Below are 21,966 nucleotides of genomic sequence, written 5' to 3'. Positions count from 1 at the left end.
TTTTTTTTCAATATTGTTTTTTTGTTTAATCCGAGGCGGGATTCGAACTCGCGACCTCGGGAGCCCCTGAGGCGGGTTCTGCGCATGCGCAGCGGAGCGGGGGGTGTGTGCGCATAGTGGGGGGCGGGGTCGGCGCATGCGCGGCGCTACGCTGCGGGCGGAAGTAGAAGCGGCGCGTGCGCATTGTGAGCGCAGAGTGACCGGAAGTGACGAGAGAGTGTGTGGCGGGGGTGGGAGGGGGCGCGCGCGGCGCGGCGGGAGAGGCCGCGGGGCCCCGGGAGCGAGCGGCGGCGATGGCGGAGGACGGGAAAGGGGGTTACAGCGGTGAGAGGGGGCGGGGGGCGCGGGGAGGGGGCTGGGGAGGGGTTGGGGGGGAGGGAAATGGGGGACGGGGGGGCTGGGGGCTGGAGGGAGGGAGAAGGAGGGGGCGGGGGGAGTCTGAGGCCCTCAGGGAGGGGGGGGAGAGGGGGTAGAGGGGCACAGGGGGGTCTGGGGGCTTCAGGGAGGGGAGGGAGAGGGGCCCGGGGCCAGAGGGGGGTCTGGGGGCTTCAAGGAGACGGGGTAGAGGGTCTTGGGGGGCGGAGGGGGGTCTGGGGGCTTCAGGGAGAGGGGGTAGAGGGTCTTGGGGGGCGGAGGGGGGTCTGGGGGCTTCAGGGAGAGGGGGTAGAGGGTCTTGGGGGCAGAGGGGGGTCTGGGGGCTTCAGGGAGAGGGGGTAGAGGGGCTCGGGGGGCAGAGGGGGGTCTGGGGGCTGCAGGGAGGAGGAGGAGAGGGGCTCGGGGGGCAGAGGGGGGTCTGGGGGCTTCGGGGAGAGGGGGTAGAGGGGCTCGGGGGGCAGAGGGGGGTCTGGGGGCTTCGGGGAGAGGGGGTAGAGGGCCTCGGGGGGCAGAGGGGGGTCTGGGGGCTGCAGGGAGGAGGAGGAGAGGGGCTCGGGTGGTAGAGGGGGGTCTGGGGGCTTTGGGGAGAGGGGGTAGAGGGTCTTGGGGGCAGAGGGGGGTCTGGGGGCTTCAGGGAGAGGGGGTAGAGGGGCTCGGGGGGCAGAGGGGGGTCTGGGGGCTGCAGGGAGGAGGAGGAGAGGGGCTCGGGGGGCAGAGGGGGGTCTGGGGGCTTCGGGGAGAGGGGGTAGAGGGGCTCGGGGGGCAGAGGGGGGTCTGGGGGCTTCGGGGAGAGGGGGTAGAGGGCCTCGGGGGGCAGAGGGGGGTCTGGGGGCTGCAGGGAGGAGGAGGAGAGGGGCTCGGGTGGTAGAGGGGGGTCTGGGGGCTTTGGGGAGAGGGGTAGAGGGGCTCGGGGGGCAGAGGGGGGTCTGGGGGCTTCGGGGAGAGGGGTAGAGGGGCTCGGGGGGCAGAAGGGGGTCTGAGGCCTTCGGGGAGGAGAGGGAGAGGGGCTCGGGAGGCGGAGGGGGGTCTGGGGGCTTCAGGGAGAGGGGGTAGAGGGTCTTGGGGGGCGGAGGGGGGTCTGGGGGCTTCAGGGAGAGGGGGTAGAGGGGCTCGGGGGGCAGAGGGGGGTCTGGGGGCTTCAGGGAGAGGGGTGGAGGGGCTTGGGGGGCAGAGGGGGGTCTGAGGCCTTCGGGGAGGGGAGGGAGAGGGGCTCGGGGGGCAGAGGGGGGTCTGGGGGCTTCAGAGAGGGGCTCGGGGGGCGGAGGGGGGTCTGGGGGCTTCAGAGAGGGGCTCGGGGGGCAGAGGGGGGTCTGGGGGCTTCAGGGAGAGGGTGTAGAGGGGCTCGGGGGGCAGAGGGGGGTCTGGGGGCTTGGGGGAGAGGGGCTCGGGGGGCAGAGGGGGGTCTGGGGGCTTCAGAGAGGGGCTCGGGGGGCAGATGGGGGTCTGGGGGCTTCAGGGAGAGGGGGTAGAGGGGCTCGGGGGGCAGAGGGGGGTCTGGGGGCTTGGGGAAGAGGGGCTCGGGGGGCAGAGGGGGGTCTGGGGGCTTCAGGGAGGGGAGGGAGAGGGAAGGAGACTTGGGGGCTCTGGGGGCTGGAGGGAGGGGGGCAGAGGGGGTCTGGGGGCTACAGGGAGGGGAGGGAGAGGGGATAGAGGCCTCGGATGGGGCTGGGATGCGGTTGGAAAGCTTGGATGGGGCTGGAGATCTGTGATGAGGTGAGAGGAAGATGAGGCTGGAGAGCTGGGATGCGCTTGGAGCTCCTGGCTGGGCCTGGGCTGGAACCGGAGGGCTCGGAAGGATCTGGAAGGCTCGGATGGGGCTGAGACGAAGCTGGAAGTTTGGAACGGGCTGGAAACACCCGACGGAAGCAGAAGGAGATGAACCCGGAGAGCTGCGATGGGGTGAGAACGAGACCTGCGTCTTCTCTCCCACCAGAGCACGATGACCGCGTGGGCGGCCGAGGCTTTTCCGGGCGCCGGAGGAAAGGCCGCGGGCCCTTCCGCGGGAAGATGTACAGCGAGGGCAACCACCGGCCTCGCAGCCGCGGCGGCTCCGACCTGCGCCCGCGCCCGGAGGAGGACGACGGCGACGTCCCCATGAGCGAAGCCCACGAGGGCCCCCGCGGCCGCTAGTGAGTTTGGGGGGGGCTCAGGAGAAAATCCGAGGGATCCGTGGGATTTTGGGGCTCTTCCTAAGCTTCTCCCTGTTTTTTTCTAGCTTGCCCTACGGCCCCCGGCCCAACCGCAACCCCAATCTCCACATCACGGTGCGACGAGACGGCAACGCAGAGCGCAGCGGCGGCACCAGCCGGGAGGGCGGCCGGAGGAATTGGTTCAAGATCACGGTGAGGAGCCGCGATTCCAGCCAGGCCTCGAGTCAGCAGCAGCTCCAGAGCAGGAGAAGGACCTGGGGGGGTTGGTGGGACAGGAGCCAGGGAGGTTCTTCTCCCTCTGGTGAGACCGAGCCTCGGATCGCGGGGTGGGTTCTCCCCAAGGAGGATGTTGAGGCTCTGGAGCGAGGCCGGAGAAGAGCCCAGAGCTGGGGAAGGGGCTGGAGAAGGAGTCTGAGGGCCCTGGGGGGGTTTCTCCTGGAGAAGAGGAGCCTGAGGGGAGGCCTCGTGGCTCTTTCCCTGCGAGGAGCTCGTGGAGAGGAGGGAGCTGGGCTCTGCTCCTCAACCCAGGGGCCGCCACGAGAGGGAACGGCCTCGAGCTCCACCAGGGGAGGGTCAGGATGGCCAGCAGGATGGAATATTGCACGGCAAGGGCCCTGGGGCGCTGGGACAGGGAGGGGGGTGAGTCCCCAGCCCTGGGGGGGTTTGAGGGTTGAGCAGACGAGGCGCTGGGGCCGTGGGTCGGTGGTTGATGGGGCCAGTCGGACTCCGTGACCCGCTGGGTCTCTCCCAACCTGCTGATTCTCTGATTCTGTTCCCGGTTTCCTGAGGGATCCTGGGGGTGGTTTGTGGAGAGGAGGAGGGTGACGGGAGCCTTCATCGCTCCTGCACAGATCCAGGGAAGGGGAGAAGGCGTTTTCTGAGGGACGGGATGCGAGAAAACGACCTTGAGCGGCACCAGGAGAAGTTTGGGGGGGGATGTTGGGAATTATTCCTTCCCAGCAAGGGGCGTCGGGTACTGGTTGAAGGATGGAGCTGCCAGTTGTTTTCTTCATCTCTGTTTTCCTTTGTTTCCTTTTCCTCCTCATTCTTCTTTTTTCATTCTTGTTTTCTTTTTTCTTTCTTTTAATTTTGGTTTTCTAATGAAAATTCTCTATCTTGCCTTGTTTCATTTTGTTTTCATTTATTTCTTTTTCCCTTATTTGTTTTTCGTTATTTTATTTTCTCTTGTTTTCTTTTTCCTTATTTTATTTTTTTCTTTGATTCTCTGTTTTTTCTCTGTTTCCCTTGTTTCCTTTCGTCTTGTTTCTTTTTCCCTTCTCATTTTCTCGTTTTTCCTTGTTTTCCTCTTCCTTTTCTTTCATCTTTGTTCTCTCTTGGTTTTTTTTTCTTGTTTTTTGTCCTTGTTTTTTTCCTTTTTGTTTTCTGTTTTTCTTTTTGTTATGTCTGTCTTCTTTTTTTTTTCTTTTTGCGTTACCTTTCCTTTCCTATGTTTTCTTTTTTTATTTTTGCCTTTTTTCTTCTAATATCTTTTTTTTTTACCATTTATTTTTGTCTTTTTCTTTTTTTTTTATTTTTTTTTCTCTCTTATTCCTTTTTTCTCCTCCTCCTGTTCCCTTTTCCTCCCCTTCCGCCTGGATTCTCCCCCAGATTCCCTACGGGAAAAAATATGATAAATCCTGGCTGCTCAGCTCCATCCAGAATCTCTGCAGCGTCCCCTTCACCCCCGTCGAGGTGAGCCCGGGGGGGAAAAATGGGGGAGAAGGGGGTAAAAATGAGGGAGAAGGGGGTAAAAATAAGAGGGAAGGGGATAAAAATGAGAGAGAAGGGAATAAAATGGAGGAAAAGAGAGTAAAAATGGGAGGGAAGGGGATAAAGATGGGAGGGAAAGGGATGAAAATGGGAGAGAAGGGGATAAAAATGGGGGAGAAGAGGATGAAATAGGAGGGAAAGGGCTAAAAATGGAGGGAAGGGGATAAGATGGAGGAAAAGGGATAAAATGGGAGGGAAGGGGATAAAAATGGGAGGGAAGGGAACAAAATTGGAGAGAAGGGGATAAAAATGAGAGGGAAAGGGATAAAAATGGGGGAGAAGGAGATAAAAATGGGGGGGAAGGGGATGGAATGGAGGAAAAGGGGATGAAATGGGGGCGAAGGGACCAAAAATGGAGGAGAAGGGAGTGAAAAGGGGGAGGAGGGGATGAAACGGAGGAAAAGGGAATGAAAAGGGGGAGAAGGGGCCAAAAGTGGAGGAGAAAGGAGTGAAATGGGGGAGAAGGGGCCAAAAATGGAGGAAAAGGGAATGAAAAGGGGGAGAAGGGGCCAAAAATGGAGGAAAAGGGGATGAGAAGGGGGAGAATGGACAAAAAATGGAGAAAAGGGGGAGAAGGGACCAAAAATGGAGGAAAAGGGAATGAAATGGGGGAGAAGGGGCCAAAAATGGAGGAGAAAGGGATGAAATGTTGGAGAAAGGGCCAAAAATGGAAGAAAAGGGGATGAAATGGGGGAGAAGGGGCCAAAAATGGAGGAAAAGGGAATAAAATGGAGGAGAAGGGGCTGAAATGTCTGCGAAGGGGTGCGAAGCGGCTTCCGTCCCTCCTGTTCCCATCTCCCAGTTCCACTACGACCACAACCGGGCCCAGTTCTACGTGGAGGACGCCACGACGGCCAGCGCCCTCAAGCAGGTGTCCCGGAAGATCACGGATCGGGATAATTACAAGGTGGTGATCATCATCAACTCGTCGGCGCCGCCCCAGTCGCTGCAGAACGAGCTGAAGCCCGAGGAGATCGAGCAGCTGAAGGTGAGGGGAGAGCCGGAGAACGGGGTGGGAGGGGACTGGGAGAACGGAAAACGAGGGTGAGGAGGGGTCTGGGTACTGGGATACTGGGAGAGCAGGCACTGGGATACTGGGAGAGCAGGATACTGGGGGACCAGGGTACTGGGATCACGGAAGACGAGGATAATGGGAGAGCAAGATACTGGGAAACCAAGGTACTGGGATACTGGGAGAGCAGGATAATGGGAGACCAGGGTACTGGGATCAGGGAAGACAAGGATAATGGGAGAGCAGGATACTGGGGGACCAAGGTACTGGGATACTGGGAGAGCAGGATAATGGGAGACCAGGGTACTGGGATCACGGAAGACGAGGATAATGGGAGAGCAGGATACTGGGAGACCAGGGTACTGGGATAATGGAAGAGAAGGATAATGGGAGAGCAGGATACTGGGAGACCAAGGTACTGGGATAATGGGATAACGTATCCCAGGATACTGAGAGAATGGGATACTGGGAGAAGCAGATAAGGGGAGAGCAGATGCTGGGAGGGCAGGATAATGGGAGACCAAGGTACTGGGATATAGGGATGATGTTAACCAGGATACTGGGAGAGGGGGATACTGGGAGAAGGGGGATACTGGGAGAGCAGACACGGGGAGAATGGGAGGCAAGGACGATGAGAGATCAGGGTACTCGGATAATGGGATAGCGCATCTCAGGATACTGGGAACCGAAGATAATGGGAGATCAAGGTACTGGGATAGCGGGGTATCAGAATGATGGGATGTTGGGATACTGGGAGAACAGGATAACGGGAGAGCAGCGTAACGGGATAATGGGAAACTGGGGTAATGGGATAATGGGAAGGGGTGAATCCCAGTTCCGGTCTCCTTCCCGTTCTCCCAGCTCTGCATGAGCAAGCGTTACGACGGCTCCCAGCGGGCCCTGGACCTCAAGAGCCTCCGCGTGGATCCAGGTGAGGGGAGCTTGGGAATTCCCGAAGGGGCTGGCGGGGAGGAGGCTGGCTGGGATTCCCGGCTCTCATCCCGGCGTTCCGGCAGATCTGGTGGCGCGGAGCATCGACGCCGTGCTCAACCAGCGGAGCTGCATGCAGGCCGTGCTGCGGATAATTGAGGAGAACATCCCCGAGGTGAGGGGATTGCTGACCCCCACGCCCTCATTTCTACCCCCTTCTCCCCATTTTTACCCCCCTTACCCTCATTTCTACCCCCTTCTCCCCGTTTTTACCCCCACGCCCTCATTTCTACCCCCTTATGCCCCTTTTTTATCCCTGTGTTCTCATTTTAAGCTCCTTCTCTCCCATTTTTGCTTCTCTGCTCTCATTTCTACCCTCTTACACCCCATTTCTACCCCCTTACGCCCCATTTTTACCCCCATGCCCTCATTTGAACCCCTTTACCCCCCATTTTTACCCCCATGCCCTCATTTCTACTCCCTTCTCCCTGTTTTTTACCCCCTTACCTTCATTTCTACCCCCTTGCACCCCATTTTTACCCCCGTGTTCTCATTTCAAGCTTTTTCTCCCCCATTTTTGCTTCTCTGCTCTCATTTTTACCCCCTTACACCCCATTTTTACCCCACTTACCCTCATTTCTACCCCCTTACATGCCATTTTTGCCCCCACACCCTCATTTCTACTTTCTTCTCCCCCTTTTTTACCCCTCATGCCCTCATTTCTACTCCCTTACACCCCATTTTTACCGCCCACGCTCTCATTTCTACTCCCTTCTCCCCCTTTTTTTCCGTGTGCCCTCGCTTCTACCCCCTTCTCCCCCATTTCTGCTCCTCTCCCCTCATTTCAACCCCTTAAACCCCTTTTTTTACCCCCACGCCCTCATTTCTCCCCCTTTACCCCCCCTTTTCCCCCCTCCCACCCCCTTTCCGCCCCCCTCACCCCCTTTTTTCCCTGTTTTTTTAGCTCCAATCCCTCAACCTGAGCAGCAACAAGCTCTATCGCCTCGACGACCTCTCCGAGCTCTCCCACAAAGCCGCCGGCCTCCGCATCCTCGATCTCTCCCGCAACGAGGTTTGGGAATCGCCCTTTTCCTTCCCTTAAACCCTCCCAAATTCCCTGATTTTTTATCTTTTTTTTTTTTGCTTTCTCGCAGCTCAAATCCGACCGGGAGCTGGACAAGGTGAAAGGCCTCAAACTGGAGGAGCTTTGGTTGGATGGGAATCCGCTTTGCGACGCTTTCCGGGATCAAGCCAGTTACATCAGGTCAGTTCCCGCTTCCCGGGGGCTCCCCCTGCTCCGACGGGGACTAAAAATCCACGGCAGGATCGGAGCGAGGCCAGCGGTTTCCCCTCCGAAGCAACTCGTCCCGTCTCCTCCGCCGGCGCCCGGATCCCCCTCCCTGAATCCTGAATCCCGAATCCCTCCTCCCGGTTTCGAGGCGGAAGCCGTTCCGAGCTCCGCGTTCGGAGCGAGCTCGATCCTCTTGCAGCTGCTCGGAGCCCCCGGGTTTCTTCCTCCTCCTCCTCCCGATTTTCTTGGGATACGCTCGGAGTGTCCCCATTCCGGATCTGGAGCGTCCTGCTTCTCACCTCCTCGCTCCGGAATATCCCATTCCGCTTCCAAGCTCGTTTTTCAGAGAATCCCAATTCCAATTTTCTTCTCCAGCCCGTCCCCAGTTCTCCGGAGAATCCCAATTCCAATTTTCTTCTCCAGCCCATTCCCAGTTCTCCGGAGAACCCCATTCCCACTTTTTTTTTTCTTTCTGGAGCATCACAATTCCGACCTCCAGAGCATCCCGCTTTCCCTCTGTTCTCCCTTTTCCCACTTCCTTCTCGCTTCCAACTTCTTTTTTTCTCCGGAAACCCCCCCCTCCTTCATGCTTCCAGCTTTTTTATTGGGAACCCCCCACTTTTTGGAAGCCTTTCCTCTTGGAATCTCCTCCCTCGCAGCCTCTTCTCCTCCTCATCCCGCTCCCCGCCTGCTGCTCCCGCCCCGCCGTGCCGGGGCCGGCCCCGCGCGTCCTTCCTCGGGATGCAGGATGCGGGGAAGGCGGCGTTCCGGGATATATTTTTATTTTTTTGTCCCTCCTCTCTCCGGAGCCGCTTCCCGGCGTTCCGTTCGGGCCCTCGACGATGGCTGGTTAGCCAGAGACGGGTAAGATTCCTCACGGGAGGAACAACCTAAGACAGGCACAGCCGTGCAGTGGCCGAACGCCTTCCCGGCTCGCTCCGGGCGGATCCCGCCTCCCGCCGGCATTTCCGGGAACGCCGACAGCGTTTCCCGTGGACACGGATTCCCGGCGGGGACCTTGGCTCCGGAGGCAGCCAAATCCCGACGTCCCGACGCGCTCCCTAAGCCGGGAGGGGAGCGGATGGAAAGAGAAGAGGCTGTTTTCCACCTTTTCCTTTTTTTCCCTGTTTCTTATCTTTCCCGTCTTGCTTCGGTTCCACTGGATTTTGGGTCGTTCCCAAAGATTTTGAGTCGTTCCCAAAGAGTTTGGGTCATTCCCACAGGATTTTGGGTCGTTCCCGCTGGATTTGAGGCTGTTCCCATTGGATTTGGGGTCATTCCCATTGACTTTGGGGTCATTCCCATTGACTTTGGGGTTGTTCCCGTTGGATTTTGGGTTGTTCCCGTTGGATTTTGGGTCATTCCCAAAGACTTGGAGTCGTTCACATTGGACTTTGGGTCATTCCCATTGGATTTTGGGTCATTCCCATTGGATTTGGGGTCGTTCCCACCATATTTGGGGTCGTTCCCACCATATTTGGGGTCGTCCCCGCTGGCTTTGGGGTCGTTCCCAAAGATTTGGGGTCATTCCCAAAGATTCTAGGTCCTTCCCACTGGATTTGGGGTCATTCCCAAAGATTTGGGGTTCTTCCCACTGGCTTTGGGGTCATTCCCAAAGATTTGGGGTCGTCCCCGCTGGCTTTGGGGTCATTCCCAAAGATTTGGGGGCGTTCCCGCTGGATTTGGGGGCGAAACGGGGGCTCCGCAGCTGCAAAGAGCCGGATTGTGGCGCCGGCGCCGCCGAAACCGCCTGGAATTCCTTCCCTTTTCCCTCTTTATCCCGTTTTTCCGGGCGCCGCCAGGTGAGTACGAGCCAGGTAAGGCCGGTGGGAGGCTCGGAATCCCCACGGATCCGGCCCGGACCCCCCTAAAAGGGGCAGGGGGAGCCCTATTTGGGGGGGGGGGGAACAGCAGGGGCCCCCCCGGAATGGGAATCAAGGAGTTGGGGGGCTTGGGAATGGTGCCCCCCCCAAAAATCCCAGCGGAGCTCCAGCTCCAGGGAGTTCGGGGGTGGGGGGAGGGGTTAGAGTGAGGAGGGGGGTGTTCTTGGGGGGGTTAGGGGGTCAGGGTGAGGGGGGGGCACCCCAAAATTGGGGAGGGGGGTGCTGACTTGAATCCCTCTCGGCAGCTCCGTCCGGGAACGCTTCCCGAAGCTGCTGCGCTTGGTGAGTTGGGGGGGGGGGTGTTGAGCCTTTGGGGGGGGTCATTGAGTCATACTGGGGGTCTGGGGGGGTCATTGAGCCTTTTTGGGGGGTCATTGAGCCTGTTTGGGGGGTTATTGAGTCATATTGGAGGTCTGGGGGGGGCTTTGAGCTTGTTTGGGGGGGTCATTGAGTCATATTGGGGGTCTGGGGGGGGCCTTTGAGCCTTTGGGGGGGTCATTGAGCCTTTTGGGGGGGTCATTGAGTCATATTGGGGGCTGGGGGGGGCCTTTGAGCCTTTTTGGGGGACCCTGAGCCCCGCCCCCCCCAAATCCTCATTTTCTGCCCCCCAGGACGGCCACGAGCTGCCCCCCCCAATCGCCTTCGATGTCGAGGCCCCCACGACGCTGCCGCCCTGCAAGGTTTGGGGGGTCAGGGGGGGCTGAACCCCAATTCTGGGCTGGGGGGGGGCTCTGCGGACCCCCCCAACCCCCAAAACCCCTTCTGGACCCCCCCGACCCCCCCCAAATCTTTAATTTCCAGGGAAGCTACTTCGGTTCCGATGACCTCAAAGTCCTTGTGCTGCGATTCCTGCAGCAGTAAGTGAGGGGGGGCCCCCCGAACCCCCTTTTTTCAATTCTCCCCCCCCAAAAAAAATTCTCTCACCTCCTATTTTACCTTTTTTTTAACCCCCCCCAGGTATTTTTCCATCTACGACTCCGCCGACCGCCAGGGGCTGCTCGACGCCTACCACGACGGCGCCTGCTGCTCCCTCAGCATCCCCTTCGGCCCCCAGAACCCCCCCAGGTGAGAAACGGGGTCACCTGAACCCCCCAGGTGAGAAACGGGGCCCCCCAGGGGAGAAATGGGGCCTCAGAAACCCCCCAGGTGAGAAATGGGGCCTCAGACCCCCCCCCCAGGTGAGAAGTGGGGCCCCCCAGGTGAGACGTGGGGTCACCTGAGCCCCCCCAGGTGAGATGGGGGGTCACCTGAGCCCCCCAGGTGAGTCCTGGGGTCACCTGAGCCCCCCCCTCTCCCGCAGGAACAGCCTCAGCGAGTATTTCAAGGACAGCCGGAACGTCAAGAAGCTCAAAGACCCCAGTGAGTTAATTAGGGGAGTCGCTGCTAATTAGAGGAGGGGGTTGTGTGTTAATTAGGGGGCTCCGTTAATTAGGGGAGGGGGGTTAATTGCTCCCCTAGCCATGAGGTTGAAGCTGCTGAACACATGCATCTCCATCAATTAGGGGGTCTCTGCTAATTAGGAGGGAGCTCCATCCATTCGAGGGGGCTCTGTTAATTAGCGGGGGATGTGTTAATTAGCGTGGCTGTTAATTACCCTCCTCAGTGATGAGGTTCGAGCTCCTCAAGCCACATGTGTCTCATGGGCATCTCTGTCAATTAAGGGGGGGGGGGTGTCTCTGTTAATTAGGGGGGGACTTAGTTAATTAGGGGAGGGGTTTATTAACTCCAGGGGGTTCTGCTAATTAGCGGGGGCCCCGTTAATTGCTCCCCAGCCATGCGGTTCAAGCTGCTCAAGCACACGCGCCTCAACGTCGTCGCCTTCCTTAACGAGCTCCCGCGCACCCAGCACGACGTCAACTCCTTCCTGGTCGACATCTGCGCCCAGACGGTGGGCATCCCATAATATCCACCCCCCATCCCATAATAACCCACCCCCCATTCCATAATAACCCGTTCCCCATCCCATAATACTCACTCTCCATCCCGTAATTCCTCATCCTCCTTTTTTCCAGAACACTCTCCTCTGCTTCGCTGTCCACGGGATCTTCAAGGAAGGTGGGATCCGAGCCTGGAATTCTGGGAATTCTGGGATGGGGGGTGGGAATTCTGGTTCTCGGGGCTCTTCCCGTCGTCTTCTCGTCCCGCAGTGGATGGAAAATCCCGAGATTCCGTGCGAGCTTTCACCCGGATGTTCATCGCGGTGCCGGCCGGAAACACGGGGTGAGTGGGGTGGGGTGGGAAGCGCTGGATTCTTCCTTGGGAAGCTCCTCCTGAGCCCAAAAAACTCCTTTTGGTCCTTGGAAAGTTCATCTTGATCCCTGAAAACTCATTTTGATGTACGGAAAGTTCCTCCTGATCCCAGAAAACTCGTTTTGGTCTTTGGAAAGTTCATTGTGATCCCAGAAAACTCATTTTGTTCCTTGGAAAGTTCCTCCTGATTCCAGAAAACTTGTTTTGGCCCTTGGAAAGTTCATTCTGGTCCCAAGAAACTCCTCCTGGTCCTTGGAAAGTTCCTCCTGATCCCTGAAAACTCATTTTGATCTTCGGAAAGTTCATCCTGATCCTAGAAAACTCCTTTTGGCCCTTGGAAAGTTCCTCCTGATCCCAGAAAACTCCTTTTGGTCCTTGGAAAGTTCATCTTGATCCCAAAAAATTCCTCTTGGTCCTTGGAAAGTTCCTCCTGATCCCAGAAAACTTGTTTTAGACCTTGAAAAGTTCCTCCTGATCCCAGAAAACTCATTTTGGTCTTTGGAAAGTTCATTGTGATACCAGAAAACTCATTTTGTTCCTTGGAAAGTTCCTCCTGATTCCAGAAAACTTGTTTTGGTCCTTGGAAAGTTCATTCTGGTCCCAAGAAACTCCTCCTGGTCCTTGGAAAGTTCCTCCTGATCCCAGAAAACTCATTTTTTTGGGGTGGGGGTTGCTGGGAGCTGGCGAGGCGCCTCCGGCCTCCTCCCATCCTGGTTTTTTTCCCGTCTCCGGCTTTTCCGGCAGGCTGTGCATCGTGAACGACGAGCTGTTTGTGCGGACGGCCACCACCGAGGAGATCCGCAAGGCCTTCGTCATGCCGGCCCCGACGCCCTCGTCCAGCCCCGTCCCCTCCCTGTCGGCCGAGCAGCAGGAGATGCTGGCCGCCTTCTCCATGCAGTCGGGCATGAACCTCGAGTGGTCCCAGAAGTCAGTCCGCGCGCGCTTCCCGCTTCCTCTTCCCACTTCCCGCTTCCTCTTCCCACTTCCCGCTTCCTCTTCCCACTTCCCACTTCCTCATCCCGCTTCCCGTTTCCCATCCCACTTCCTAGTTCCCGTCCCATTTCCCATTCCTCATCCCGTTCCTCATCCAGGTTCTCATTTCCCGTCCCGCTTCCCAGTTCCCGTCCCATTTCCCATTCCTCATCCCATTTCCCGTCCCGGTTCCCATTTCCCGTCCCGGTTCCCGTTCCTCATCCCACTTCCCAGTTCCCATCCCATTTCCCATTCCTCATCCCGTTCCTTGTCCCAGTTCCCATCCCATTTCCTCATCCCGCTTCCCATTTCCCGTCCCGGTTCCCAGTTCCTCATCCCATTTCCTCATCCCGGTTCCCGTTTCCTCGTCCCGTTTCCCAGTTTCCCGTCCCGTTTCCTCATCCCAGTTCCCAGTTCCTCATCCTGGTTCCCCGTCCCAGTTCCCATTTCCTCGTCCCATTTCCCATTCCCTGTCCCCGTTCCCATCCCAGTTCCCGTTCCCTCATCCCAGTTCCCATTTCCTCGTCCCGGGTTCCTCGTCCCGTTTCCCGGTTCCTTGTCCCGTTTCCCAGTTCCTCGTCCCATTTCCCATTTCCTCATTCCATTTCCCAGTTCCTCATCCTGGTTCCCATTTCCTCATCTTGGTTTCCAGTTCCCATCCTGTTTCCTCGTCCTGTTTCCCATTTCCTTGTCCCGGTTCCCATTCCCGTTTCCTCGTCCTGGTTCCTGTTCCTCATCCCAGTTCCCGTTCCTCGTCCCGCTTCCCAGTTCCCATCCCATTTCCCATTTCCGCTTCCCATTCCCATTCCTCCTCCCCACTTCTCTCCCTCCATTCCCACCCCTCACCCCTTCCCATTTCCTCTCTCCTCATCCCAATTCCCGCTTCCTCTTCCCTTCCCTTCCCCATCCCAGTTCCCATTTCCTCGTCCTGGTTCCCGTTTCCTCCTCCCTTTCCCCCTGCCCCCGGGGCTCCCTTTGGGGGGCTCCCAGCTCCCCTAATCCCATTTTTTCCCCCCTAATCCCAATCCCAATCCCAATCCAGGTGCCTGCAGGACAACGACTGGGATTATCCTCGCGCCGGGCAGGTTTTCACGCAGCTCAAGGTGCTTTTTTAGGGGGGTCCCCCCCTTTTCCCCCCCTTTTTTCAGCCCCCACCCCCCTTCTAACCTCTCCCCTTCCTTCCTTTCCCAGCTGGAAGGCAAAATTCCCGAGGTGGCGTTTCTCAAGTGAGCGACGCTCCCGTTTTCCCGGAGTTTTATTCCCGAGCGTTTTGTAAATAAATCAATTAATGGAATTTTTGGGGTTGCGGCGCCTTTAATGGGGGGGGAAGCGGCGCGTTGCCCTCAACAAAGATGGCGCCCGCACTGCGAGCGAAGGGGGCGTGGCTAGCCGCGCAAGTAGCGTCGGACCCGAATCCAACATGGCGCGTGTTCCGGAAGTGGCGTCATAACCGAGCGCCGCGCCATCCGCGGAAGTGACGCCGGAAGCGGCGCGGCCGCCATGGCCGAAGGGGCGCGGCTGGAGGTCGGGCCGGTGCCCCGGGACGTGGTTCTGTTCCGTCACGACCGGACTCGGTTCTTCCGCCTGGCGGGGGCGTTTTGCGTGGGGCAGGGCCTCTTCTGGGCCTACTTGGCCCGCGTCGCCTTCACCTCCCTGCGCCCCGAGCCCCAAGCCGGCCCCGAGCCCGAGCCCCAAGCCGGCCTCCCCCTGCGGCCCCGCGACAACAAGTGGCGCTTCGGCTTCACCGGCTCCTGCCTTACGCTGGGTACGGGGAGGGGGAGCGGGGTTAGAGCGGGATTAGGGGCGTGGGAATGGGGTTAGAGCGGGATTGGGGGTGTGGGAGCAGGATTTAGGGGCGTGGGAGAGGGGTTAGAGTGGGATTAGGGGATTGAGAGCAGGTTTAGAGCGGGATTGGGGGTGCGGGAATGGGGTTAGAGCAGGATTGGGGGGATGGGAGCAGGATTAGGGGTTTGGGAGCAGGGTTAGAGTGGGATTAGGGGATTGCGAGCGGGTTTAGAGCGGGATTGGCACAGCGGGAGCGGCTGCAGGGCCGGGATTAGGAGCTTGGAGGAGCAGGGCTGGGATTAGACCGCGATTAGAGCAGCAGGATTGGGATTTGAGGGCGTTTGGAGCCGCGGAGCCCGGGATTAGCGGCTCGGGGCACGGATTAGAGGGGATTTTAGGGCTCGAGCTGGGATTTTAAGGCTCGGGGTGCGGATTAGAGGGGATTTGAGGGCTCGAGCTCGGATTTTAAGGCTCGGGGCGCAGATTAGAGGGGATTTTAGGGCTCGAGCTCAGATTTTAAGGCTCGGGGCGCGGATTAGAGGGGATTTGAGGGCTCAAGCTCGGATTTTAAGGCTCGGGGCGCGGATTAGAGGGGATTTGAGGGCTCGAGCTTGGATTTTAAGGCTCGGGGTGCGGATTAGAGGGGATTTTAGGGCTTGAACTCGGATTTTAAGCCCCAGGGCCCTTTTTTTCGCATCTCCAGGCTCGCTGATCGTGGCGGGCGGCTGCCTCCTCCCGCTCCGCGCCGTCCGCCGGGTGGTTTTGCTGCGCGGCGGCGCCTCCGTCTCCATCTCGACTCACGGAGCGTTGGGATTAGGAGCCGGCCCCACCCTCACCGTCCCCCTCCGGCACCTCTCGTGCCGCGCGCACCGCTCCGAGGTCGCCGCCGCCCTCCCGCTCCGGATTAAGGGGCGGCCCTTCTATTTCCTCCTGGATAAACGGGGGCAGCTGCCCGACCCCCGGCTCTTTGATCTCACCGTCGGCGCCTTCCGGCAGCTCTAATTTTCTGGGAAAAACGGGAATTCCACCCGGAAATAAAGGAAACGCGGAGAGATCCCTGCTCGGTGCCGGCCAGAGGCCTCCGGGATGGAGGGGGAGGGGTGCCCGTGGGCACTGGGAGGCACTGGGAGGGCACTGGGACACACTGGGAGGGCACTGGGAGGCACTGGGACATACCGGGAGGGCACTGGGGGTTGCTGGGACATACTGGGAGGGCACTGGGAGGCACTGGGGGTTACTGGGAGGCACCTGGAGGGCACTGGGACACACTGGGAGGGCACTGGGGGTCGCTGGGACTCACCAGGAGGGCACTGGGAGGCACCAGGACACACCTGGGGGGCACTGGGGGGCACTGGGACACACTGGGAAGGCACTGGGGGTCACTGGGAGGCACTGGGACACACCAGGAGGGCACTGAGAGGCACTGGGACGCACTGGGAGGGAACTGGGAGGCACTGGGGGTTACTGGGAGGCACCTGGAGGGCACTGGGTGTCACTGGGGGTTACTGGGACACACTGGGGGGGGCACTGGGGGTCGCTGGGAGGCACTGGGGGTGACTGGGAGGCACTGGGACACACCAAGACAGCACTGGGAGGTCACTGGGAGGCACTGGGGGTCGCTGGGACACACGGGGAGGGCACTGGGGGTTACTGGGACATACCGGGAGGACACTTGGGGTCACTGGGAGGCACTGGGACACACCGGGAGGGCACTGGGGGTTACTGGGAGGCACTGGGATCCCAACTCCCATCTCAGCCCCCGGGACCGGAAGTGGCTTTACCCTCCTCCTCGCAGACCCGGAAGCTGCGGCGGGTGCAGGACCGGAAGTGGCTGGGCCGGGCCCGGATGCGGCCGGCTCCGGACCGGAAGCGGCGGGTGCCGGACCGGAAGCGGCTGCGCGGAGGCCGGAAGCGGCGGGCGCGGGTGCGGGATGAGGCGCTGGAGCCCCGCGGCCTGGCCCGAGGCCCTGAAGACGCGGGCGGCCCGGTACGCGCTGGAGCGCTCGCTCGGGCCCTTCCTGGAGGAGCGACTGCGCCTCGAGCAGCTCAGCCTCGACCTCCGCGGCGGCACCGGCTGCCTGCGCCACCTGCGCCTGCGGGCCGAGGTGGGGGGGGGTGGAACCCGGTTTGAGGGGCTGGGACCCCCGGTTTGAGGGCCTGGGACCGGGGTTCGAGGGTCTGGGACCCGGTCCGGGGGTCTGGGACCCGGTCCGGGGGTCTGGGACCCGTTTTCGGATGTTGAGAGCGGGTTTTAGAGGTGCTGGGGCTGATTTTGGGGTGCCAGGATCCTGTTTGGGGGGCTGGGATCGGGTTTGGGGGGGCTGAGACCGATTTTGGGGTACTGGGACCCGGTTTTGGGGTGCTGGGAGCCGGTTTGGGGGTCTGGGGCTGATTTTGCGGGTCTGGGAGCCGGTTTTGCGGTGCTGGGAGCCGGTTTGGGGGGACTGGGGCTGATCTGGGGGGGCTGGGTCCCCATTTTGGGGTGCCGGGACCCGGTTTGGAGGTGCCAGGAGCCAGTTTGGGGGGCTGGGACCGGGTTTGGGGGCGCTGAGACTGATTTTGGGGTGCTGGGACCCGGTTTGGGGGTGCCAGGATCCAGTTTGGAGGGGCTGAGACCGATTTTGGGGTGCCGGGACCCAGTTTTGGGGTGCCAGGAGCCGGTTTGGGGGGGCTGGGACCGGGTTTGGGGGGACTGGGGCTGATTTTGCGGTACTGGGACCCAGTTTGGAGGTGCTGGGACTCATTTTTAGGGTGCTGGGTCTCTGTTTTTGGGGGGCTGGGACCTGGTTTCGGGGGGCTGGGACCCACTTTGGGGTGCTGAGACTCATTTTGGGGGGCTGGGAGCTGCTGCTTTGGGGGCTCCTGGTTTTTGGGGGGCGCCCCGTGTTTTGGAGGGGGGGTTCCTATTTCGGGGGGGGGTCTGATTTTGGGGTTCTGTCCCCCCCCAGGCCCTGGAGGCAGCGCTGGGGGCTCCTGGTTTAGTGGATTCCTGGATTTTGAGGCTTTTGGGGTTTGAGGGTCCTGGGTTTTGGTTTATTTTGGGGTTTGGGGGCTCCTATTTTGGGGTTTTGGGGGTTCCTATTTTTTGGGGGGGGTCTGATTTCGGGGTTCTCTCCCCCCCAGGCCCTGGAGGCAGCACTGGGGGCTCCTGGTCTAGTGGATTCTTGAGTTTTGAGGCTCCTGGGGTTTGGTGGCTCCTGTTTTTTGGGTTTTGGGGGCTCCTGTTTTGGGGTTTTTGGGGTTTTGGGGGTTCCAGTTTTTTGGGGGGGGCTCTAATTTCGGGGTTCTCTGTCCTCCCCAGGCGCTGGACGCGGCGCTGCGGGCGCCCCTGGAGCTGCGCGAGGGCTGCGTGGGGTCGGTGCAGGTGTCGGTGCCCTGGGCGGCGCTGGCGTCCCGCGCCTGCAGCGTGCGGCTCCGCGGCCTGCGCCTCGCCCTGCGGCCCCGTGAGTCACCTGTCCCCCCCCCGGGTCACCTGTCCCCCCCCCGTGTCACCTGTTCCCCCCCCAATGTCACCTGTCACCCCCCCATGTCCTCACCCTGCACCCCTGTGGGTCCCTAGCACCCATCTGTCCCCCCCGCAGTGTCACCTGTCCCCCCCAGTGTCACGTGTCCCACTCCCTGTGGCCATTGTCACCTCTCCTGTCCCCCCACCATGTCACCTGTCCCCCCCCATGGCCATTGTCACCCCCCTGTCCCCCCCAATGTCACCTGTCTCCCCCACAAATGTCACCTGTCGTCCCCCACCGTGTCACCTGGCACCTCCCTGTGTCACCTGGCACCCCTCTGTGGCCATTGTCACCACCTCTGTCCCCCCCCCATGTCACCTGTTCCACTCCCTGTGGTCATTGTCACTTCCCCTGTCCCCCCCCCGTGTCACCTGTCACCCCCCCATGTCCTCACCCTGCACCCCTGTGAGTCCCTAGCACCCCCCTGGTGTCCCCCCCCGTGTCACCTGTTCCCCCCCCAATGTCACCTGTCACCCCCCCATGTCCTCACCCTGCGCCCCTGTGGGTCCCTAGCACCCATCTGTCCCCCCCGCAGTGTCACCTGTCCCCCCCAGTGTCACGTGTCCCACTCCCTGTGGCCATTGTCACCTCTCCTGTCCCCCCACCATGTCACCTGTCCCCCCCCATGGCCATTGTCACCCCCCTGTCCCCCCCAATGTCACCTGTCTCCCCCCCAAATGTCACCTGTCGTCCCCCACCGTGTCACCTGGCACCTCCCTGTGTCACCTGGCACCCCTCTGTGGCCATTGTCACCACCTCTGTCCCCCCCCCATGTCACCTGTTCCACTCCCTGTGGTCATTGTCACCTCCCCTGTCCCCCCCCCGTGTCACCTGTCACCCCCCCATGTCCTCACCCTGCGCCCCTGTGGGTCCCTAGCACCCATCTGTCCCCCCCGCAGTGTCACCTGTCCCCCCCAGTGTCACGTGTCCCACTCCCTGTGGCCATTGTCACCTCTCCTGTCCCCCCACCATGTCACCTGTCCCCCCCCATGGCCATTGTCACCCCCCTGTCCCCCCCAATGTCACCTGTCTCCCCCCCAAATGTCACCTGTCGTCCCCCACCGTGTCACCTGGCACCTCCCTGTGTCACCTGGCACCCCTCTGTGGCCATTGTCACCACCTCTGTCCCCCCCCCATGTCACCTGTTCCACTCCCTGTGGTCATTGTCACTTCCCCTGTCCCCCCCCCGTGTCACCTGTCACCCCCCCATGTCCTCACCCTGCACCCCTGTGAGTCCCTAGCACCCCCCTGGTGTCCCCCCCCCAATGTCACCTGTCACCCCCCCATGTCCTCACTCTGCGCCCCTGTGGGTCCCTAGCACCCATCTGTCCCCCCCACCATGTCACCTGTCCCCCCCAGTGTCACCTGTCCCACTCCCTGTGGCCATTGTCACCTCCCCTGTGTCCCCCCCATGTCACCTGTCACCCCCCCATGTCCTCACCCTGCACCCCTGTGAGTCCCTAGCACCCCCCTGGTGTTCCCCCCCCGTGTCACCTGTCCCCCCCCGTGGCCATTGTCACCTTCCTTGTCCCCCTCCCCGTTCCTTGTCCCCCTCCCGCCCCCTCCTTGTGTCCCTTGTCACCTCCCCCCCCCCCCAAGATCCCTGTTCCCCCCTCAGGGCAGCAGGGGGGGGTCCCAATCCCACTGTGACCCCCACCAAATCCTCTGTGTGTCCCCCCCGTCCCAGGTGCTGGGGGGGTTGAGGATGCCGCCCCCCCCCCCGATGGGGGCCACGTCCCCCCCCCCGCCCCCCGAATCCGCCCCCCTCGAGGGGCTGGAGGCGCTCGCACAGACCATCGACTCAGGTGGGGGGGGCTGGAGAGTTTGGGGGGCACCCAGGGGGCTTGGGGGGGTTGGGGTGGTGGGGCTGAGGGGTTTGGGGGGGTCTGAGGGGGTTTGGGGGGTTCTGGGGGGCTCTGAGGGGGTTTGGGAGGGCACCCAGGGGGCTGGGGGGGGCTGGGGGGGTTGGGGAGGGGGGGCTGAGGGGGTTGGGGGGAGTCTGAGGGGGTTTGGGGGGGGTCTGAGGTGGTTTTGGGGGGGCTGGGAGTGTTGGGGAGGGGGAGCTCGTGTTTTGGGGGGGCTCTGAGGGGTTTTGGGGGGGCACCCAGGGGGCTGGGGAGGGGAGGCTCGTGTTTTGGGGGGACAGGGGGTATTTTGGGGGGGCTCTGAGGGGGTTTGGGGGGGCACCCAGGGGGCTGGGGAGGGGGGACTCGTGTTTTGGGGGGGCTCTGAGGGGGTTTGGGGGGGCACTCAGGGGGCTTGGGGGGGCGCTGGGTGGTTTGGGGAGGGGGGGCTCCTGTTTGGGGGGGGGTCTGAGGTGGTTTTGGGGGGGTCTGAGGAGGTTTGGGGGGGCACCCAGGGGGCTTGGGGGGAGGGTGGGGGATTTGGGGAGGGGGGGTCGTGTTTTGGGGGGGGTCTGAGGGGGTTGGGGAGGGGGGGCTCGTGTTTTGGGGGGTGCTCCTTTTTTTAGGGGGGGTCTGAGTGGTTGGGGCTCGTTTTTTTTTGGGGGGGGCTCTTTTTTTGTGGATGTTGCTTTGTTTTAGGGGGTTTTGGGACCCCCAGCGATTTTTTTTTGAGGGGGGGGTTATTTTTGAGGGTCTGGGGGTGTCTCTGAGGTGGGGGGGGTGTTATATTTGACCCCCCCTTCAAAAAAAAAAGTTCTGAGGAGGCTGCGAGTGGAGCTGGAGGACGCGGTGCTGGTGCTGGAGCTGCCGGGGGGGCACGTGGAGCTGAGGCTGCCGAGGTGGGGGGGGGCACAGCGGGTCTGGGGGGCCACAGGGGGTCGGGGGGGGGGAAATGGGGTCTGGGGTGGGATAAATGGGGTCCGGGGGGGGAAAAATGGGGTCCTGGGGGGGCGAAATGGGGTCTGGGGGGGAGGAAAATGGGGTCTGGGGGGGCGAAATGGGGTCTGGGGGGAGGAAAATGGGGTCGGGGGGAAAATGGGGTCGGGGGGGGGAACTATTTTATTTTTTGCCCCCCCCAGGTGGAATACGAGGACGAGGGGGGGCCGGACGCGGCCCCCCCCCGGTGCTGCTGAAGGGGCTTCGGCTGTGGGACCCCAGCATCTTCTGGCAGGAATCGCCCCCCCCGGGGACCCGGTATGGACCCCCCCCCCCCAAAAATAAACCCCCCAACCCCATACCCCCCCCCATAACAACCCTATTTGGTTCCCTTCCCTTTTCTGCCCCCCTTACCTTCCTGTGTCCCTCCCCGTTTTTTCTTCCCCCTCTCTTTTATCCCATCATTTTAGTTCTCCCCAATTTTGGTTCCCCCCCAATTTTGAACATACCCACCCCCCCCCAAAATTTTTGACGCCCCCCCCCTTTTGCCCCCCCCCCCCGCTTTTATTTTCCAGCCGCTCCCCCCCCGTCCGTGTGGGGTTCAGCCCCGGCCCCTCCCGCCTCTCCCTGCGCCTCAAGCAGAACCCGGCGCTGCCTGGACCCAAGGTGGGGGGGGGGGGGGCAGTTGGGGGGGGCAGTTTTGGGGTTTGGGGGGGGCAGATTTGGGGGTTGGGGGTTAGTTTGAGGGGGGCAGGTTTGGGGTTGGGGGGCAGTTTGGGGCGGGGGGGGGGAAAGTTTTAGAGTTTTGCGGGGGGTAAATTTTAGAATTTTAATTTGGGGGGGGGGTTGGGGTTCAGTTTTTTAGGGTGGGGGGTCCATATTTGGGGTGCTGACACCCCCCCCCCCCCCATACAGGTGGACGTGGAGGCCTCGGGGGGGGGGGCTGTACCTGGCGCTGCCCCCCCAGCTGCTGGGGGCCCTGCGGGGGCTGCTGGGGGCGATCGACCCCCCGGTGAGTGAACCCCCAAATTTTTTTTGGGGGGGGGAAGGACTTGGGGTCCCCTTTTCCTTTTGGAGTCCCCAGAGGGGCCCCTGATTTTGGGGTGGGGGGTATTTTGTGGGGGCAAGGGGGGGCTTTTTTGGGCTTCTAGGGGGTATTTTGTATGTGGGGGGCTATTTTGGGGTCTGGGGGTGTATTTTTGGGGTTTGGGGGGGCTTTTTGGGGGGTCTAGGGGGATATTTTTGACGTGGGGGGCTACTTT

General features: G+C 61.1%; 3 protein-coding genes across 4 annotated transcripts; all 3 read left to right on the top strand.

Annotated features, from left to right (window-relative positions):
• The first annotated feature begins 229 nt into the window (after positions 1-229).
• On the top strand, positions 230-13,927 carry NXF1 (nuclear RNA export factor 1). Of its 2 annotated transcripts, XM_069882365.1 has the most exons (20): positions 230-324; positions 2,309-2,504; positions 2,591-2,717; positions 4,134-4,217; positions 5,098-5,283; positions 6,169-6,238; positions 6,324-6,412; positions 7,202-7,309; positions 7,392-7,501; positions 9,657-9,693; positions 10,023-10,091; positions 10,213-10,268; positions 10,369-10,476; positions 10,712-10,770; positions 11,184-11,299; positions 11,424-11,466; positions 11,559-11,631; positions 12,406-12,588; positions 13,676-13,736; positions 13,825-13,927. In XM_069882365.1, the coding sequence occupies exons 1-20, from the start codon at positions 294-296 to the stop codon at positions 13,861-13,863; spliced, it is 1,845 nt and encodes a 614-aa protein (XP_069738466.1). In that variant the 5' UTR covers positions 230-293; the 3' UTR covers positions 13,864-13,927. The 2 variants fall into 2 exon arrangements, with proteins under 2 accessions (XP_069738466.1, XP_069738464.1); XM_069882363.1 differs by lacking the exons at positions 9,657-9,693; positions 10,023-10,091; positions 10,213-10,268; ... (6 more) ...; positions 13,676-13,736; positions 13,825-13,927 and having other exon boundaries at positions 7,392-9,532.
• Positions 13,928-14,106: 179 nt separating this feature from the next.
• Positions 14,107-15,472, top strand: TMEM223 (transmembrane protein 223). Its single transcript, XM_069882366.1, has 2 exons — positions 14,107-14,398; positions 15,122-15,472. Exons 1-2 carry the CDS (start codon positions 14,134-14,136, stop codon positions 15,418-15,420), a joined length of 564 nt encoding a protein of 187 aa, XP_069738467.1. The 5' UTR covers positions 14,107-14,133; the 3' UTR covers positions 15,421-15,472.
• An 830-nt stretch (positions 15,473-16,302) lies between these two features.
• LOC138734631 (autophagy-related protein 2 homolog A-like) lies at positions 16,303-21,716 on the top strand (the record flags this gene model as incomplete). Its single annotated transcript, XM_069882388.1, has 7 exons — positions 16,303-16,523; positions 17,720-17,861; positions 19,612-19,729; positions 20,583-20,668; positions 20,908-21,022; positions 21,280-21,370; positions 21,620-21,716. Coding segments are annotated over exons 1-7 (823 nt in total), but the record flags the coding sequence as incomplete, so codon positions are not given.
• Positions 21,717-21,966: the final 250 nt, after the last annotated feature.

This window comes from Phaenicophaeus curvirostris, unplaced genomic scaffold, assembly GCF_032191515.1.
Source record: "Phaenicophaeus curvirostris isolate KB17595 unplaced genomic scaffold, BPBGC_Pcur_1.0 scaffold_122, whole genome shotgun sequence".
Lineage (NCBI taxonomy): Eukaryota > Metazoa > Chordata > Aves > Cuculiformes > Cuculidae > Phaenicophaeus > Phaenicophaeus curvirostris.
Note: the sequence above shows the minus strand (reverse complement) of the source record. Positions and strands in the feature narration are given on the sequence as shown.

What these genes read in the sequence shown, in the direction of transcription:
- NXF1 (XM_069882363.1), top strand. Translation starts at nt 294, where the DNA reads ATGGCGGAGGACGGGAAAGGGGGTTACAGCG. An exon ending in GAGGGCCCCCGCGGCCGCTA is followed by an intron (nt 2,505 to 2,590) that starts GTGAGTTTGGGG and finishes GTTTTTTTCTAG; the next exon opens with CTTGCCCTACGGCCCCCGGC. An exon ending in TCGATCTCTCCCGCAACGAG is followed by an intron (nt 7,310 to 7,391) that starts GTTTGGGAATCG and finishes GCTTTCTCGCAG; the next exon opens with CTCAAATCCGACCGGGAGCT.
- TMEM223 (XM_069882366.1), top strand. Translation starts at nt 14,134, where the DNA reads ATGGCCGAAGGGGCGCGGCTGGAGGTCGGGCCGGTGCCCCGGGACGTG. An exon ending in CGGCTCCTGCCTTACGCTGG is followed by an intron (nt 14,399 to 15,121) that starts GTACGGGGAGGG and finishes TCGCATCTCCAG; the next exon opens with GCTCGCTGATCGTGGCGGGC.